The sequence below is a fragment of the Diorhabda carinulata genome, chromosome 7 (genome assembly GCF_026250575.1).
Source record: "Diorhabda carinulata isolate Delta chromosome 7, icDioCari1.1, whole genome shotgun sequence".
Taxonomy (NCBI): Eukaryota; Metazoa; Arthropoda; class Insecta; order Coleoptera; family Chrysomelidae; genus Diorhabda; species Diorhabda carinulata.
Genome location: NC_079466.1, coordinates 2,599,573 through 2,620,394, shown reverse-complemented (window position 1 = coordinate 2,620,394; position 20,822 = coordinate 2,599,573). Strand labels below are relative to the sequence as shown.

Below are 20,822 nucleotides of genomic sequence, written 5' to 3'. Positions count from 1 at the left end.
AGTGAATCGTTAACCAAAATTAAAAAAAAATGTTTGAACTGCTCAAGATATTTTATCAGAAAATTTACACAGAAATCCATAATTCATTGGGTCCTCTAGCCCGTGAAAGACTCATTATCACGTTCGTCTACTACTACTACTAACGAGTTCAAAATACATCAATTTTTTTGTAATTTTTGTTGGTTACATATGAAAAATGTGACAATAAACAATGAACCGGCAGAAAATCTGTATATAAATCCTATTTAGAAGCCTTTGATGAAGATTCATTATCTTGTCAATCGTACTTCCACTCTAGTGCCCCTACAATATTTCCGATACTGATTTTAAAAACTGAAACTGCATTATGTCGTTCAACCCTACGGAGATATTGATCCATATTGCAACTGTAGAGTGATGAAAGCTACTCGAATTAAAAATGAAAAATAAAACGAGTATATATAATCGAACTTCGTGTAAGAAAGAACACACCCAAATTATTTAATACCAGTTTATTATATATTATTTATTTCTTTACTTGAAAATTTTGTCTATAAAAGTTTATAGCCAAAATAAGATGAGAAAATTATGAAATGATATGAAGTGCACATCGTTACACAATTGAAATAGTATGACTTTTTGATAATTTTCCAAATATAGTACTTAAAGTTCTGTCTCAATCCAAAAATAAATTAGTTTAGAAATTTATAGAGAAAAGAGAAAATAACCTCAGTTATTGTTATTTTGCGTTTTTTCTCCACACTTGGATCCAGTTAGTCCATTATTAAGGAGCCCAAATAAGAGTTTTCGATAGGTTTGTAAAACTTTCGCACGATTATAAATATTTATCAAGAGTTAGACACTCCATACTATGCATGAATTGTCTCTGCCCATATTTATCAAATAAATTTCAATACTCTATTGATTTTAAAATATATTATATCAGTAACAAACAACAGAAACCGTTACTGAAATGAATCGAAATTACTGATACTGTAAATGAAGTCTTGCAAACTTACATAAGCATATCACGATTTAGATGAAGATAACTTAACGACGAAATAATGTATTGTATTAAGCAAAGTAAAGAAGAATAAGAGAATTTATAGTTTTTAAATTGCAATAAAACGTTTTTCGTGATCATCATAAAAGACGAACTTTACAATGTGAAAAGATAATGTCTGAAAATGAAAGTACGCTCGAAGCAGGCTGTCTAAACAAGTCTAATATCGTTATTTATCTGAAATTACTACAATTTCGAAATGTATTGAAATTATGTGTACATAATCCAAGTAGACCTGATACTCATATTCTGGTCCGAATATAATTAATGAGTTCAGCTCTAATTATAGAAAGATTTTGAAATTTTGAGATTTTATTTAAAGTACCCAACATTATTTTATATGATTGAGGTCTTGGGAAAAGTCACTTCATAAAAAGATTTATGTTCCTGTCGAACGGAAAAATTTTAATTCACACATATGGCGTTAATCTAAACACGCTTCTTCAAAAAATTAGTAGGCTGTTATTATATATTATTAATATTTTCTGTTATACTATGAATTTCGAAACTTATTCAACTCAGCATTTCATAAAAGTAACGCACTAGAGTACATAACTTGCCCCGAGAAAGACCACGGCTGAGCTTGCTACAAAAACTAAATAACCACTTGAAGTCACCCATCTACATAGACGGTACTATTGCCATAATTAAACATGACTGCCAGATCAAATCTTATTCTGATATTCTACAAGACATTCAATGGCCTGGCTAGCAAAAGGCCGGTAGGAATGCTCTGGATCCATCCATAATTTATTGATATAATTTTCTAATAACTGAATCGGAGCCATTTAATGTCATTCTAATTGTGTTGCCACTCTGAAGGAAACTATGATGCACATCTTCGAGTTCTTATTAACAGTCGAAGAAATTTCTAGTGCCAGAAACTTGCTGGCTGGGGCGAGATAGACGAAGGAAGCCTTCTCATTTTAAGGGATTTTAAGCATAAACAAAAAGCAAAATGTTTTGATAATAAGTCGCTTCCATGTGTCTAATTTTTTTCAAGACTGGAAAGGAAACAAGAGTACAGGCTTCATGGAGAATTGTACGGTTTTGATCAGACAACTGGTCTTGTATGAGTTTGGTTGTTTAGTTTTAGATAGAGCTCCGTTTTTCGAATTTCTCCAGCAGGTTTAATAGAGGATATGTTTTGATTGGAAGTACTTGTTCAAATACTGGCAGGATAATTCTAAACTGGATTTGATAAAGCTCAAATAAAGTTAATTGAAAATAATATAATTTTAAAACAATTGATAAAATTAATTTAAAAAACCTTTAAAGAATTCTAAATAGATATCTTTTTATCCATAATATGTTATTCGTTGCCGTGATTATTATCATGAAAACATCCTATGTAGGCGATTCAATTATTATTTATAATTGTTTTAAATAGTTATATCATCTTTAAATATATTTAGTTACTGCAAAGTTGTTTAAAAAAGAAAATAGAACAAGAATTGCGAGTAAATGTCTAAAGGACATTTCCATATAAACGTACAGCGTGAAACAAAAACGTTACACTCAAACATGTTTGAACACTAGCGGGCTTAAGAACCATTCAAGCATGTGAAACTAGTAAAACGGCTGACACAATAATAAAATTTTTGTTATCAATTGATATACCATCCAAAAGCACCTGTTGTATATTGTTTGGCCTAGGTTTGTTTCAAAAGTATCATTCCCACTTTCATGTCAAAACTTTTGAGCGTTCTCCGCGGAGCACGGGTCTAGTAAACATTCTCGAACTCTTTGATGTATGGTATTACTTCGAGAATAGCGTGTATTTTGATCTTGTTTTGATAGTATTAGTTAAACGAATTTGCATTAAGTTTTGTTCCATGGGTTTGTTGCTATGATCCAGAAATAGAGCGACAGTCTTCACGGTGTTAGAGCGAAGTGAAGACAATGGTCTAATTGGGTTGCCTAAGTATGAGAATGCTCCGTAGAATACAGAAGTAGCTAGATCAGAAATACCTCTCAGAACATCGCGTCGACGACAAGGGGACAATTGAAACTAATGCCAAGAATGTACTGGAGTCAATTTCAAAAACTAAACTCCAAGACTTTCGCAAGAAATGGAAACATTGCAGCGTGTTATTGAGTTACTACTCTGACTGATGTGATCTACGAGACAATAAAGAGTAATACTAATAAGTACTTATGGAGGTAAGCTTGATACTTTTAGGATGAATCTTGTCTACATAGAATTGTGAAACTATGTAAAAACTGAATTTCAACTATTGTGAAACTCTGTCAGTGAGAGAATTCGGAAGAAGCTCTATTAGTTCCAGCTCTGGAGCTGCCTGTTGAAAATTTCAAATTTTTATGTGTTACACCATCAGAGCCATTGACTAAAAATCCCATTAAAATCTGAAGCAGCTGGTATGCCGTAAATGTGTGGAATAGAGAACACTGCAAAATATATGATATGTGAAATATTCTTCTCACTTAACTATATATAACTTATAGTTAGAAATACCTTGTAGTTTACTAACAATATAGTCAAATAATGTCTCACTGTCCATTATAATAGTGACCAAGCATGATTAATTAATATTCTCTGAATATTATCCATTAAAATGATACTTAATTTCAACATATTTCTATGTAATAATTACAACGTTAATTAATAACACATTGCACTCTCAAACACGGTTACATGAGATAAGTGTGTCACCATTAACATTTTTATAAATGATTGATAATACCAGTATCCAACGGTGATAATTGTTATACAACATTTTTAATAGATATGATCACATTTATTCGTATAGTATTTAATTCAGTAGCAAAAGTAGGCATCTAAATAAAATAAATGTCACACCAAATAAATTATAAGCCGCCCTTTTGTACAGTCTATCCATTCAACTATTGCCTGAAATTCATTAATTGTAGTTGGCATAACCTTATTAACTCTGGTAGCAAAAGAAAAGACAGAATTATTTCGAATGATGGATAGTTATTAATCGAAAAAAAAAAAAATGAATTAATTCTAATACTGATAAAGTAGTATTCAAATTATAACTAATACATAATTACCATTATTATTATTATGAGGTGCGACGGAAACTTGGTTGAAGATAATTGTGATTGTAGAGTTTGTGAATAAAAATAATTTCACGAATAAATTTTTATTAAATCTCCCAATGTTGATAAAACATCATAGGCAAAAACATCAATAACCATCGAGAAATTAGAAATTTGATTCTATTTAAGGGGTAACATAATATAATGGAGGAAATCACGAGCTGGTTCCTACACTAGTTTTTCGTTCAAATTCTCTGTTGTAATGGCAGTGACTAGATGACGGTGAAAATAATGCCCTTACATACAAAAAAATTTCTCATTTTTGAGTTGTAAGCGGTCGAAGTTTTACAGGGAAAACTTGTACAATCTAAAGATAGCAAACATGAACTTTCTAACCAACAGAAAGGTAATCTTTGTTGAATTCGATAAAATTTATTGTTTAGGAGATATGTAGATTTCTAGATCGTTGTACATGCCGAGGAAGACATTCGCCATAAAGAGACATTCTGAAGAAAATTATTATAAATTTTTATTATTTACTGGAAATACTTTACAGGAAGTTTTAAAACACAATCAATCATTTATGATCCCACAACTAGCGTACGCAAAGTGTCACTAAAATTTAACGCATCAACGACAACTATTCATAGGATTCTCTAGGAGCAGCTTCTTCACCCCTTTCACATCCAGAGAGTGCATGACGTGGAAATAGAGGATTATGCAGCAAGACTGGCCTACTCTCGTTGATTTCTAGATAAACAACGAGTTGATATTATAGTTGTTGGAAAAGTACTGTTTACTGATGAAGCTGGTTTCACACGAGACGGTTGTATTGATTCCCATAATTTACATTTATGGGCAGATGAGATACGTTACAATTCAAATAAAGAATCAGCATCGATTTTGTGTTAATGTGTGGACAGGAATAGTGCGTATTGATTTAGTAGGTCAATATTTTTTTGTCAACAATATTCAAAATTTAAATCATGTAAGAAATATTCTTAAAACATTATTTCTAGGATGTGGATTGAACGGGGAGGTCCATTTGCATGGATTGAATATAATGGATTAATTTTTTCAGGATATTTCAAGAGCTTGATATATGCAATACTGGTAAACACAAGGAACGAAATGATCGATAGAATAAACGTCCATTGTGATGCTATAAGGCAGAATCTCGGAATGAAGATTACTTTTCAGTTAAAAAATTTATTGAGAGTTTTTTTTCGCTAATTTTAGATTGTACTGGCTGTCCCTGTAAATATTAGGGATTGTTAACCATTGGACATGAGCTGCCCTAGCCTTCAGATATTAGTGTAGAACTATTTATTCCATCAAACATACTACTTAGTTCTGAAGTCTCCAATAACTTTCCGTTCAAAATCCATATATTCACTTCGAGTACAGATTATTTAAACGCAGTCCAAAATTTTCGTTTAAATTCACGGAACATGCCAATGAATGAATGAATTGTTTTAACCATGATGATGATGATACTTTGTTGAATGTCTTAAGTTATTGGGATCTTAAAAGTTAATGAGTTGTGGTATTTTTTGTTCTGATTTAATAAAGAAATTGGAATGTATGAATACAGATAATAGATACTCATACTGCTTTAAAAATATTAGTAACAAAATAATCCATAACGACAAAACGTAATGACAATAATTGGACGTGAAAATTGTTTTTTCAAAAATAAAACAAGTGATACCATTGCAGAATTTGATCTCCATCAATGTTCTAACGCTAAAAAATACTTAATCACAGAGCTTAATATTTTACTTATCATAGACTATTAGCATAAAAAATAATTTTTTCAATTTATTATTTTTGATTGTTCCGTACATCATTGGATTCAATTTTGTAGTTGAACTTAGTACGTGATCAAAGATGATAGGTATTATTAATAGTATTAATATCGTCAAAGTGTCATAACAATTGTAGTACCCACATTCAAATGATGTTAATGTGACAATGTACTAATTGATTGCATAAAATAGCAATTAATAGATTTTACCAGTCACAAACATGAAACGTTTATTTTAGATACTATATATCATTAAAGATACGGTCAGTGGCAAATTCACTTGAAATTAATTACAAAAAATATTGATGGTATGACAGAAATTTATTAACGACTTATGTGGGTAAAGTTAAAATAAGTACTTTTTCATCACAATATTGTTTAGGACAATAATTATAGATGTTACACACAACAAAAAAACAAAAAAACGATATGACCTAGACGTTAGAATGGAAATAATTAGTTAACTTCAAAGTAAAGTTTTTTCTTGTGAAAAAGTGAGAAATTCCAGATTTAATATTCGCATTCTTACTATATTATAGAGTTTCTGGACACAATATTTATATTGGTTCGTAGATTGAGCAGAATTAAAATACAGTCGAACTCCGATAATTCGAACACCGATAATTCGAATTCCTCGTTAATTCGAACTTTTGCGTCGGTCCCTTGACATTCCTATACTAACACATGTAAAAAAACCTCGATAATTCGAACTTTTGAAGTTCGAATTATCAAAAAAATTCGTATTTTCTGTGTTAAAATTACCGAAAAATTCGAATTTTTGGCGTTTAAATAATTGAAAAGTTCGAATTTTTGATGTTCGAATAATTGAAAAATTCGAATTTTTCTTGTATAAATTATGTATGTACATATGTATTAAAAAATTCGAACTGTTAGTGTTGAAAAAAATTGAAAAATTCGAATCTTCAGATTCTAGGTAAGACGACGATATTTTGTAAGTGTGAAATATGGGTGAACTGCAGACGGCGGCTGGTTTTTCCCAAAAACCGGCGCGACGATTTTATTACTGGTAGAGCTAAGAAAGCATTCCTAAATAGTTTTCTAGTTCGAACTGCAATTAGAGGACGAATGTATGAAACGACTGAAAAGAGAATAAGAGCTGCTGGGTTTTCCCCAAAAACCGGGGCGACGATTTTATTATTGATGGTACAGTTTGAAGGTGCAATTAAAAACGACGAGTTCACGGGACGGATTTAATTGCACCTTCAAACTGTAGAGAAAGAGAGAGGGAGCGAATTGGAGAGAGACAAAGTAGAGTAAAGAGCAAACGTGGTGACTGAAAGAAGGGCGCCAGAGTTTTATTGATACCTGACGACTTTTAAGAAGGTGCGTATTTAGATGGTGAGAAGATATGCTCTCGCGCCGCTGATGGCTACCACCACCCTCTTATAAAGCAAAGTTAAAACTGTCAGAGCCGACATTTTCAATTGGTTTTCCATTGAGTGCGTTTCGGAGCCAGTTTCTAAAAGTTTTGCTTCGTGTTGCCGTTTACGTTTATTTCATGATGTGTGATTCTGCTAAAAGAATGTTCAAAACTCTGACTTTAGCAGAAAAAGTTGGTGTCATAAGAGAAGTTGAAAAGGGCGTGAAGAAGAAGTCGAAGATAGCCGAAGAGTTCCAGATTCCTCGCAATACTCTTTCGACTTTTCTGAAGAATAAAGAGAAGATTATCAGTGACTTCTCAATCATCTCAAAGTAGAAAGAGGTGCAGAGGACCAGAAAATGAAGGCGTGGAAGGATGTGTCAAGAAATGGTTCAAGCAAGCTCGTGATAAGAAAGTTCCAGTGAGTGGGCAAAAGCTCAACAATTTGCTAGCAGTTTGAATTGTCACAACTTCAAAGCTAGCAATGGTTGGCTGCGCAATTTTAAGGATCGCAATGACATCGTGATGAAGGCTGTCTGCGGCGAGAAGGCGGACGTCGATATGTCAAAAGCGGAAGAGTGGATGCAAACGACGCTGCAAGAAAAAATCAAAGAAGTGGAGCCTAGGAACATTTTCAACGTTGACGAGACTGCTCTTTTCTACGAGTGCACGCCAAACAAGACTTTCGCCTTCAGGGGAGAAGATTGCAGCAGTGGGAAGTTGAGTAAACTGCGCGTAACTGTTCTTGTAGGAGCCAACGTGGACGGCAGTGAAAAGCTTCCGCTGCTTGTTATTGGAAAATCTGCTAATCCACGTTGTTTCAAAAACGTCAAAACGAAGCCATGCGAGTATCAAGCTAACAAGAAAGCTTGGATGACTCAAGATATTTTTGAAAATTGGCTCCTTAAGTTGGACAAGAAATTCTACAGAGAGAAGAGAAAAGTACTGATGTTCGTGGATAACTGCAGTGCCCACAATTCCATTCCGGATTTAGAAAACATCGAAGTGGTGTTTTTCCCGCCAAACATGACGTCCGTTCTTCAACCGATGGATCAAGGAATCATCAACTCTTTCAAGATTCACTACAGGTCAATTCTAGTGCGCGAGGTGTTGGACGAGCAAGTTACACTCAGCAAAAACCAAGTAAAGGTCAACATTCTGCAAGCCTTGAGGATGTGTGCAGATGCCTGGCGACAAGTAAGCGCAACGACGATCAAAAATGGATTTAGGAAGGCAGGATTCATCCGTGGCGAAGAAACTTCAATCAAGTTCGAGGAAAGCATCCTGGAAGAGGCAAAGCTGGACCAAGATTTCATCAACATCGACCAAAATGTAGCCATTTGCGGCGAACTACCTGATTTTGAAATTTTGAACGAGGTCCAAGGATCTACGGCTGTGGAGTTATCAGACGACGAAGAAGAAAATCAAGAGCAGCTTTCATCCTCAGTAGCTCCAACTTCCAATGAAGCGCTGGAATTTTTGGCAAAATTGAGGGAATTTGCAGAGTCGCGACAAGACGTTGATGAAGATATTTTCGCAGCGATCAGCAAAATCACTCGATTTGCTTCAAAGGAAAAAATCGTCAGCATGAAGCAATCTAGCATAGCTGATTTCTTTACAAAAAAATAAATATATGTATTTTTTTTTATTTTAAGATAAATAATCGGTCCTTTTTAGCACCAAAAATTCTTCAAACGTATACAAATTATTATTTTAAATAAATAAATAAATAAATAAACATGTTATATACCCATAACATATTTATTTATTTATTTATTTATAAAATGGAAAGATGCATCGAAATGCATACATATATGTATGTAAATGTGCACAACTCCGATAATTCGAACACCTCGATAATTCGAACTTTTGCTACGGTCCCTTGCAGTTCGAATTATTGGAGTTCGACTGTATATTTATTCGCAATTCAATTTTAACATTTCGCCTCTAACTGGGAGTATTTTGGAAACGATACATTTTATTGTAATAACAAAATTATGATTAAAATGCACATACTTGGATTAAAACTATTTTGAAATTGCAAAACTTCAAATAAACATTTGAATGAAAATTATATTGAAATCAGTATAGCTGCTTTAGAAATTTTAATGAAATTCGAGGTATCTTGAAATAATTATTAAAATAAATTCTTATAAATACAACTTGATTTTGTTAACCAATAATTGAAAGTATATTTTGTTTTATATAAAACCTTCGATTGCTAATTTTGATATATTTCATAAGATTTTCATGTTTCTGAAATAAAATTTGATTGTAAAAATTTTTTCTGATTTCTAAATCTTGTGTAGTGATTCCTATATAATTTTTAGTACAACTTAAACACGATATGAGAGTTCTATAATATGTGATTGTTTTGTATGTTTAGATTTGTTCTTTATTTTAGGAAATAAGAGAGAGAAAGAAATTTTAGATTTACGACATACATCCTGCTTCTGCTTTGTTAACTAATTCAAATTAAACATTCGAAAAATTATTACGAGTTTTCTCCACTTAGTAATTCAAGCAAACTTATAACGAACTTCCATTCATAGAATTTCAAATTAAAAATTAGAAACTTCATGATACAACAACTATGCAGTATATCGCCCACACTTTTTACCATGGAGTTGGGATAAGAAACGTAGAGGGATAGTTATACTAAATATGGCTAAAACTGAATATCTATGCATTAGAAAAGAGAAAATTATCAATAGCCACAAAAGTACTATCTGGACTGCCAGTAATCAACATTCTGCCTAAAGAAAAGAAAAGATGTTTTTTGTAAGTGGAAAGATTAGAAAAAAAATCAATTTTGTGAAAATTATAACCGGTACTAGTCCCATAAAGGAGATCATTTCATCAAGTTTCTATCATCATACTACATAAGCTCTACAACAATCAAATTATAAAAATATCCAAATGGAAAAAGTTTAATGATAATAATAGCAAATAATTATTTGAATAACATAGACTTCTTGTGAAGATTTCTTATTCAAAAATTAAATATAGACCGGTAAGTAGTTTATCATAGTTATCACATTCTTACTGCTAGTGTAACTATGGATACATTTATTCGTCTGATTTCTCAACCTCTCATTAAAAATAACGAACTTTATAAAAATTGTGTTATACAATTCTCTATTAAATATGAAACAAATGATTGATAACTGAATATTACTAAGGTTACCTAATATTTATTCTCGGTGCATTGTAGATTCGCACAAGAATCTTAAATTTAGATGCTACAACGATAAGTTTAAGTACTTATATATTTTTTTTCTTGTTCAATTTTCATATTTCAAGTATTATATTTCATGAAATAGATACACGAAAACACAGTTTATACTGAGAAGTAGGAATACAAGAACGTAGAATGATGCAAATCGATCCCTCTAAATTGTTAAGTTATCTTTTGTTTCAAATACGGAAACAAGAAGCAGTGACAATCCAATTGTTGTTGTCCAGCAGGTGCATCTTAAAAAAGTAATAAAATTCCGAGATTGCTCGTAGTCACGAGACAGATTAGCGATTACCATACGTATTAAATTTAACTATCTTGACCTTGTTTCTAAATCATAAATTTTTGTTATATCAATTAACCTCGATAAAACAATGAACTTATCAAGATTATAGGTCATCAGGATTAAACATAAAAACAGTATAGGTATAGTTCTTCCAATATCAATTGCAGATCATAAAAACCAGTTCAAAACCCTTAGATGCCTGATTTTATAAATTTATTAATTTCATAAACACTTTTAAAACTATCTACATCTTATGCGAGAAACTATTCGTTAAAAGGCAATCGAATCGTTGGCATAATACGCCATTATTTAGACAGATGCATTTAATTGTAGTCCTACTTGAAAAAAATCATTATTATACCTCTTTCACTTGTTACAACTAAATAGTAAATTATAAAACATGAATAGACGAGTAAAATGTACCCACCTGTAAGGGCGTTTGGCTTAAACAGGCTACCAGATGTGAACTGAGCCCTTTTTGTACAACATTCGTTTTTTTTTCTGGAAAACGAAATTACAAAACAAAAACTATGAGGGAAAATTAATTCTTTGCTAATGAAACGAAACAAAAGAAACATTTCAATTCCAAATTATCTTTATAAATAATCATGGTAGTCAGAATCGTCTGAACTAGAGTCATCATTTGATTTATGGGTGATACCACATACTCAACTTCTACTTTGATAACATGTTCAACACAGTTTTTCCAAAGGTTTGGGTAGTCTGTTGCTAGAACATTCTTTATGAATTCTACAACCTCTTTACTCAGTTCTGGAGACTGATTACATTTTTGTAACTCTGATTTTAGGCTTGCTCATGAGTATGACCCTGTTCTTCGCACAGCTGGTCAATTGCTGAATATTTTCCTTTTTCAAACATTCGAATATATTATAATACCTTGCTGTGTTTGTACATCTACATTCATACCTGCCTTTATTCTCACTATACTGTGCAATTTTATTGTCTTCATTTGCTCAAGGTCTAAAGAACATCATATTTCTATTTATTTGAAGAAATCTACGAATTAAATGAATCCCACCAAACGACACCACGGCTTATCGCAGACTGTCTGGCTGGAATATTTCTCTAAGGAATTGTATACAAACGGCGATTCGATGCTTTCATTAGTGGAGATGATGAATTTTGACACACATTCATCAAGTCCACGTGGACTGACGAATTGTTAGATGTTATTATAAGGGAAGAAACATTATTTTTCTTCTCTTAATTTGGCATGAGTGCTGTCTGCGATACAGCAATCTGGTTAGCTGAGAGTGCTATTCCTTGGAATTTTTAAATATAGCTTCATAAATTTATGTGGACCTTTTTTTTGATTACTGCATTATGAATGGACTTTTCTTTGTTAGATGAGGTCTATAATATATCGAATTAATTTTACAAAGGTTTATATAAGCAACAAATAATGAGCATTGTAAATTCTGGAATTGATAGTATTGCGAGAATTGGCAAACTAGAGAAACCAGAGGCAGAAGAAGGTTTATGATAACATACCGAGAGAAGGATACATCTTGAATCTTAAGACAGTGAATAAATTTGTTTACGCTTCTAAATATTCTTGATTTTAGGTCTCTTTTGATTTAAAATTAGTTTTTGTAATTATTTTTGAAAGATTGATGAAAAATTGATGTTTCGACTTAACTTCAGTCTTCACAAAATATATATGAAATTTGGTTAATTTGGTAAAAATAATTAATTTTGATAAAGACTGAAGTTAAGTAAAAACGTCAATTGTTTTATCAATCTTTCAAAAATGATTACAAAAACTAATTTTAAAACAGAAGAGACCTAAAATCAAGAACATTTAGAAGCATTAATTATCAAAAAGTCTAAGAAATTAAATAAATTTGTTTATTTTTTCCAGGGAATTTTGAAAACTTACATTTTATTGATGTATTAAATTTTCAGCAACCGAAAACTATGGTAGACTCATGGTTCGTATTTCAAAACTTAATAAACACAATCACATTTCTCCGGGATTGAATACACAATTTTTTTGAGAATATGAAGAAGTCAAACAAGTCAAACAACTTAATTATACACAATAAAGTTCCTTTTTTGTTTCAACTTACAGACAATGTATGCAATCTGCATAAAAATAACATTGCAAGAATAAATTACACGCGAACTTTGCATGTAGACATTAAAATTCATTTTGATATCTTATTTCCGATTAAAGTTCTTCCATACAAACTTCACAATACGAACCGATTAATTTACATTATAATAACCTATCCTTCTTTGCAAAGGCTTGCTTTAAGTGATTAGTATTAGTATTCTAATTCATGATATAATTAAAGACCAGTTGCGTTTCGAATCGATTATTTATGTAATTTGCTTAATTAGTAGATGACCGTTATTTTTTATTTTCTGCAAAATCTTACCCTTAACCTTATACACGGCTTAGAAATCAATAAATAACAGAAGATAAATAATTTTCCTAAGAGAAAAAATCTGACTCGTTCATAATTTTTGCAACTTTTCATAATAGATCTAGCAAAGCACAACATTATACAGAGTGAGTTTTATATATGGAACGCCTTTATTATCTCGGAAACGGCTTGTACGATTTTTATAAATTTTTGTGCGCAAGAGTCTTGTGATTGTCTGATATTGTCCCAAAATATCCCAATATCCCAAAAAACTGAATGTATGGGCTTTTTCATTGATGGTCCGGCGTATTAAGATTTATTGGAAAATAGTATTATTTCTGAGTTGGCTCGGATATTTCCAAATCCAAGTAAGTATGTTCAATGATAATGACAAAAAAGCTCCATTATTAGAAATTTTCTGACAATAATAATATCCCAACCGATAATATTTGGCTACAACAAGGTGAGGTGGTGAGGCAATACCTAAATAGCTTGTTTCCCAGAGGATGGATTGAAAGACAAGGCGATTACCCAACATGAATCCTTTAGACTATTTCCTGTGGGGTCACTTGAAAACATCGTTTATAAAACAAAACCTGCCAATATATAATCAGAAATTAAAAGATAGGATTACCTCAGAGATAAGAAGAATTGAGCAGTCAAGGATGTTGTAAAATGTATTGCAAAGTTATAAAAATCGCACGGCTTGTTGTATTCAAGGAAATGGGCAACATTTTGGGCATCCGCTGTAATCACCTTTACTATATGTTTTCTGAAATTCGTAATTTTTCTACTTCGCAAATGTGGATCTACAATTAAGCTACTCCCAAGGTTTTCTATGAGAACTTCTAAAATTCACTAGCAAGTAGTAGTCGCATAACTAGTAGCTGGTTACTGAATATACTATATACACCACCACTAAACCAACAGAATTACATTGTGTGACGCGTGTTAACGATGTGTTCAGTATGAATATCACCAACGGTTCCAGAAATTCCAACTTAGTAGTAGCTAATTATCGCAGTTTCTGGACACGTTTGAATCTAGTTGCCCAAAATTTCATGATCGCAAATGATGGGGCAGAATCTCCGTACCCATGAGAATTGGCGTATTGCCTTTAAAAACAAATACTTAATATCAGCTTCATACTCAATTTTCTCGGTTTTTCAGAAAAATATTTATAACAACAGCTCACTTATACTATTGGCAAACAGAAACTAAGCATTGTTGAAATTTTAGTGAAACTATATTTCCCAACTCACAACTTCAGGTTGAGTTCGGAAACTTTTAAGACTGGATTAGAATTTATTTGCTTAACAGAAAATTTTATCATTTTATTAAGATTAGTGTTGTTCGCATTTGGAAAGTTCGGTCCCACAGCACTGTATATAAACTGCTATATTTAATTAATACATGTCTGATTTGCACTCCAGGACGAAATCCGTAGGCCCATTCAAAATATGTAATAATACCTAAAAACACTAACGCTTTGCTAGAACTGATTGAATAAGATCGACATATGGAATACCGTGAGATTGAGGCAAATTTGGGCATTAGAATAACTTGTATCAACAAGATGACATGATCATTTGGCTGTAAATTATTTTGGAAAAACGTGGTTTCGCATTACCTGTTGAATAAAACAGCAATCAACTGTTGGCGTAAGAAATATATTGAAGAAGATGTTTGCCTCTTTTTTCGGTATTTTCGGTATTATCAGTCGTGTTGCAACAGTTGCATTAGAGAATATGAACGGTTAACTTCGAATGGTAGACAACTATTTGTTTGACATAAGTCACTGGAGAAATTCGGAAAACTTCAGATACGACTAATCTTCCATCTGTTTCTTTATGTGGAAAAAATGCATTATCAACGATTTCCCACACCAGAGAAACCCGTTTTGGGCATATTTGTGAGATGCGTCAGTCGGAAAGGGAAAATGCTTAGTTTATACATAGAAAAGTGTGTTATTCTGAATGGAAAATATTTTGACAAACAATGTTAGCAATTAACTGAAGAAACAAGAGATGAGAAATGAGAATTTCTCATATTGTAGACGTTCTGAACTGAACTGGGTGTTGTCACTTGATTATTTCTGTCTTTCAACATTTCTTAATCCTGTGCCACTTAGAAAGTCACTCACTTTTTCTCAGGTAAAGTTGGTAGCAATAAACATTTTTGCTCAGGAGTGTTTTGAGTGAACGTCCAAGCTAACGTAAGTGTGTGAAAAACTTTAAAAGCACTAGCTAACACTAATGAAGTAACCTCAACCTATCTACCAGGCCAATCTATCAAGCTATTTAAGAAGGAAGAAGACGCAATAAATACAGATTTTGGAAAAACGCCTTATTGTGGCCTCATGAGATGTGATAATAATAACAAGGTATTGAACAGATGGCTAAAGAATTAGATGTAGTCTTACTGGAAAAACACTCTTGACCTAAAGTAATACAAAATATTTATAACGATATAATCTGAGCAACTTCTCGAAATATCCAGAGGCGACATTAAACCGGTAACCATCTTCTCGGCGAATTTTGTACTTAATTCTGCAAAAGACTTATGACCTTCGAAGAAGTAGTGCTAACCCCTTTGTAAGTGGATCAAAAAACCTCAGAATACACAAAAAGACTCTCCAAACAATCTACGTTCTAACGTCCATCGAAAGATTTCACCGAGAACATCATTTTTGTTTTCTAATCATTCATTCACTAAGGCGCGTTTGCAGTTTGTTTTGTGTTTCATCTACTCTATCTGTAATGTGCATCAAAACATTCTTGATCATATTCTGTCAGTATTTATATTTCGAGTATTTATATCCTAATAGTGTTGGCATTTGTATCGATTCTGACATCTCTGAATACAAAATATATTTATCATTTATATACAGTTCTTGTTGCATGTTGCACTAATTCATACGATATGGATCAGTTTATTGTATTCAACATTTTTCTACTACAAATCGTAGTTGTCCTAAAGTTCCTTCACAATACCTGCTACAATCTCTTCTGCAACTGTGCTCTCTATTTATTACTAGTCTTAAGGACACGTATTTACCACTTCTGTAAAATATAGAATGTGTCCCCGAAAAGTTGAAACGTTTTTTGTGGTAAATAAAACCTTCACGGTTCTAGTTGTTTTTTCTATATACACCTCTGCTTGACAATTGATCTTCAGCATAACTTGTTTTGAAAGTAGGATTAGAAAATTTGCGAGAAAATTATGTGCCTGAAATGCATGAAAAAATTATTGAGAGAAGTTGTTTAAAATGAACATGCATCTCCATAAAACAAATTTTGAGATCAGTTGTATAGAAGTTTTCTCATAGGAAAAATTATTGTAGGATCTGGGGATTTACCAATCCAACAGTCTCTTCAACCAAACGGATTATTGGTATTTATATTACTATTAAGAAATCCCATAATTACTAGATAGTATGACACGACATATCAAACATTCAATTGTTTCAATTTCTTGCTTTAATTACGTAATGGGGATTGCCTTCGATACAATATCGACACTTTTGGGAAGATGGAACACCATTTGTTGTAAACGCATTTCTATTGTAAACAATTGTTGAGTTATGACAATTTATGTTAGCTAAAATTGGCTCCCCTTAAAAAAAACAAACGCATTGCGACGTCACCTTCTTCAAAAATATGAAAATGTCATTTTATATCGTTATGGGTACTACTTTATTTCTCTAAGGCAGTCTTTCCTACAAATATTAGTCTTTGATTTATTAAATAAACATAAAAAATGATTATAGTTAATCTATGGACCAAGGGATCTAAATGTTGATTGGAAGCAGCTTATCTCAATAACTTTCTCTTAAATTTGCCATATTAAAGGCACTTTTCTGAGAGAAAAATAGAGTTTTTGAGAATTTTCAAAAAGTAAAATTATGTCAGACATTATTTCATTGAACATGTGCTCTTTTAATAATATATTGAGTATTCTAGAAATTACCGTTATCGCATACTCAAAGTAAAGATTTTGTTTGTAAATTCTAAGAAAAGTAGTTCTATCATATTCGATGCGTATATCTTTTTTCATCTAACGTCCCATGTACGAGGTGTGGCTATTAAATAACGTGACTGGTTACGAAACAGGGTTTTATTATAAAAATTATTCTACATTCGAATGCTGTGCTGGAAGTCTTCTCTGGTGAGTATCTTTAGAAGCCCTGCTCTTTTTGCTTTACCGCTTTCATCGACTTAAATCGAGCCCTAAATACAGGAAGCGTTATGGACAGGTGCGTTTTCCTGATGCAAAATCCACGAGCTGTTCTTCCACAACTAGGGCCGTTTCGTACGAGCTCGTTCTCGCAGAGTTGTCAAATCTGACAAATAGTAAGTCTAACCCTCTGGAACCCATTCAGTAATCACGTTATACCGTTAATGTCGAAAAAAACGATCAATATTGCCTTTAATTTTGATTTTCTTTCTCGGCCACCACTGAAGCGCTTACACCACTCAAAAAACACGCGCATGAGATAGAGAATTGTCCCCATAGGCCTCTTGCAACGATTTATAGTACTCAGTCGGAGTTTTTCTCGATATAACGAGAAATTTGAGATTGAAACGTCTAGGGCTCCGTCTAGTCGCGCAGTCTCGTTATTTAATAGCCAAAACTCTTATATGTCCTCTAATTTTTCTTGTTTGTTGTATGTGGTTATGACGATATTCCTATTTTGACCAAACGAGTATATAAAACAACAAGACTTCTGTCTCTCATAATTCGTACTTAATACGTCGTGTTCCACCACGTTCAAATAATTTAAAATGAATTAAAATATTCAAATATATGCTTGTCATCGATCATACCTTCATCTATCATCTTACGGGCTTACATCTTGAATAGTCAAATGCCGCATAATAGCATACGTAACATTTGAAATACGTTTGTACATTATATAATAATTATTTTCATTTTTACAGTTGCGAATGCGAGAGAATTAGCATCCAATAGAAGTAAGTCATTTTATACATTCAGTAACCTTCCATTGTTTGGTTGTTTTGTATCACTTTTTTTTTTTCGTTGAATTAATTTAATTAAACACGGTCTTCATAGTCAGTAAACAATGAAGATAATTGTTGGTGTATAGATTGGTCACAATGTTACTGCAATTCAGAATATATTTTTATTTACTAGACACTTTTAACTCAACAAAAAATAATATATGACGATAATTATTATCAATAAGTTTTATTTGTACGATATTTAATTCAAATTTATTTCAAATAGATTTCCTTATTTGCCTTTCCATGGAACATACTTCTTCCGATCTCAATTCCACATCAAGGTGCGTTTATCCCTTCCACGTTTTAATTGTGTCATATTTATTCCAGTACCAAGCTGATAATTATCTCGAGATTATTGGTTGCCAAATTCATGTATACGAGATAATCAAACTTTTCTATATGGAATTGAAATTTCAAGTTACTGTTTTATAGACATTAAAATCTGAAATGATGTGGATGATCTATGTTATCTAAATGAGGGACCGCTTTTTCAAACTGAATTAAAATGAATAAATATTCAAGTTTTATTTTTAATTATTTAATATATATATATAATTAAATGTACAAACTTTCAATGGCGGACTAATAAAAACACTATTTTTGAGTGAAATATCTCGAGATGGCATTTCAGACATTCAAATTTTCAAAAATTATGCCGCTAAAAAATGTAGCGATCTGAATAAATGGGAATCGGATAGTGCGATATTGAATGAAGTATAATTTTACTCAGTACGGTTTACGATTGTTATAGAATATCGCCTTTTCTGTTGACAATCGTCGTAAACTTGTCGATTGAAGGTATGTTGTATATTATGGATTGATTGGCTTTCTCCTTTTCGGACATATTGTGGGGGACTTAAACACCTGCCCTAATTATTTTTCCAATCTGCTGTAAATGCTCTAACTTGAATTTGTGTTCACTTCCGGCCTAAGCATATCTTATATTGATGGTTTCGATAGATAGAGTTCGTAGAAATTGAAATGACCGAATTTTGACTTGGCCGACCATCTTGGGCATTCACCAAATGAACTTCGAAAAACTTGAGTGCATATTCCCAAAGATTGTGTAGGTTTTTTGCATTTTGTATGGTATTTTACAAGATTTTTAAGAAAAATTGTGTGACTGATACGTTGCAAAGGGGACTAACAGGATTTTCTTCAACATTCAACTACTAGAACTTTTGTGATGACCTGATAAGAACTTTATCAGGTAATTCTGGTGAGTTATTGGTTAGGATTAGATTTTCCTTCTGGTTTATATGGAAAAAAGAGGTTCACACAAGCAAAGATTTTTTCTAAGAATACTCTATTAATCATAGAAACTTTCATATTACAAGAAACGTTAAATAACATATCACCTGTTTGAACAAACTCTTTTTGATCACTAAACTTGAATTATTATTTGTAAATCAGTACACTTGAATGTTTTTTTCAATATTTTCCTACATCTCCACATGTCCATCACGTGGATAAGTATATAATAGTTTAAAAACCTACTTTTGCATTTTCTTCGTATAAAATAAACTTGGTTTTCTGTTATATCATAGAAAAAACTTGCAAACACAACACATTTTCAACAAAACACTCGCACTATCAAATAAATAGGTAAATTATTAGCAACTATAACATTTTACAGTATCAATGTCATACAAATTGATGTAAATTGATAAAATAATGAAAGCGATATATTATGATGTTAACTATATACAGAAATTTCTATTGACGCAAAGATTTAGATCTGGTTTCGATTGATATCAACTTATCTTTATATTATTGACAAACTGCCTCTCTTGGAGTAGTTCACACTTTAATTTGATATCCATTTCAATAGCTAAATGAATAAGCAATTTCTAAAAGTAAAATGTATAGTACTGTTATATTGAAATTCATAGGAGTTACGAGGTTGTCATTAGATTATTTAAAATGAGGGATTTGATAATAGTATTACTCGGGAAGATATCACTTATGCAAATGTCTGTGATCCTAGTGTAGACCACGTCAGGATAACCTGATTAACCTGATAAGAAATATTTTTCTTTTCAGTAAAATTATCTTGAGAGGCTCCATATATAGATATGATCAGGAAAACCTGATGAAAAACTAATTTATTTTAAATAGGGTTATCCTGATGCCCTCCTAACGTGAACATAGTTAGGTTTGCCCTAATAAGATTAACCTTGTTTCAACCTGATAGGGTTATTATGATGTTCCGAGGAACTGAGGAAAAAATTCTAGTCGGGATGTCGAATAGGGTTTCAACATTGATTTTTAGAGGCACTTTATAAGTTTCGATTTTGATAATTGTACTTAGAATAATTGAATCAAAGAACAAGGTGGAGAAGACTTCTTCATCTTCTTTCTCTTTTCTTAAGACTTTGTCTTTTTTCTCCAACTATCAAGTCTCTTGAAAAGGAGATGTCTCTTTCTTGCAGAATAGGTGCTGCTGCAGTTTCTCAAGTAACTGGAAAACTTCTCTTCATTATGTTCCATAGAACATCGAAATAGGTATATTCCATAAATTCAAACTAATTGATCAAATCACAGAGTTTGAGAAATTATGAAATCTATTGATATTCCATTTAAATAATTTCTATATTCACAAGCCAATAATTTTGCACAATATTAAATTA

The 20,822-nt window shown here is 32.1% G+C and overlaps 1 protein-coding gene across 2 annotated transcripts in view; it reads left to right on the top strand.

Moving 5' to 3' along the window:
• The window catches only part of LOC130896408 (homeobox protein Hox-C4a), a 68,066-nt gene that overhangs the window by 11,275 nt on the left and 35,969 nt on the right, over positions 1–20,822 (top strand). The window contains exon 2 of one of the 2 annotated variants that reach the window (XM_057804465.1): positions 18,109–18,141. The exons of the other annotated variant lie outside the window; for it this stretch is intronic. Coding sequence (XP_057660448.1) covers positions 18,109–18,141 — 33 coding nt within the window. The remainder of the gene's footprint in view (positions 1–18,108; positions 18,142–20,822) is intronic. 2 annotated transcript variants of the gene reach the window in all.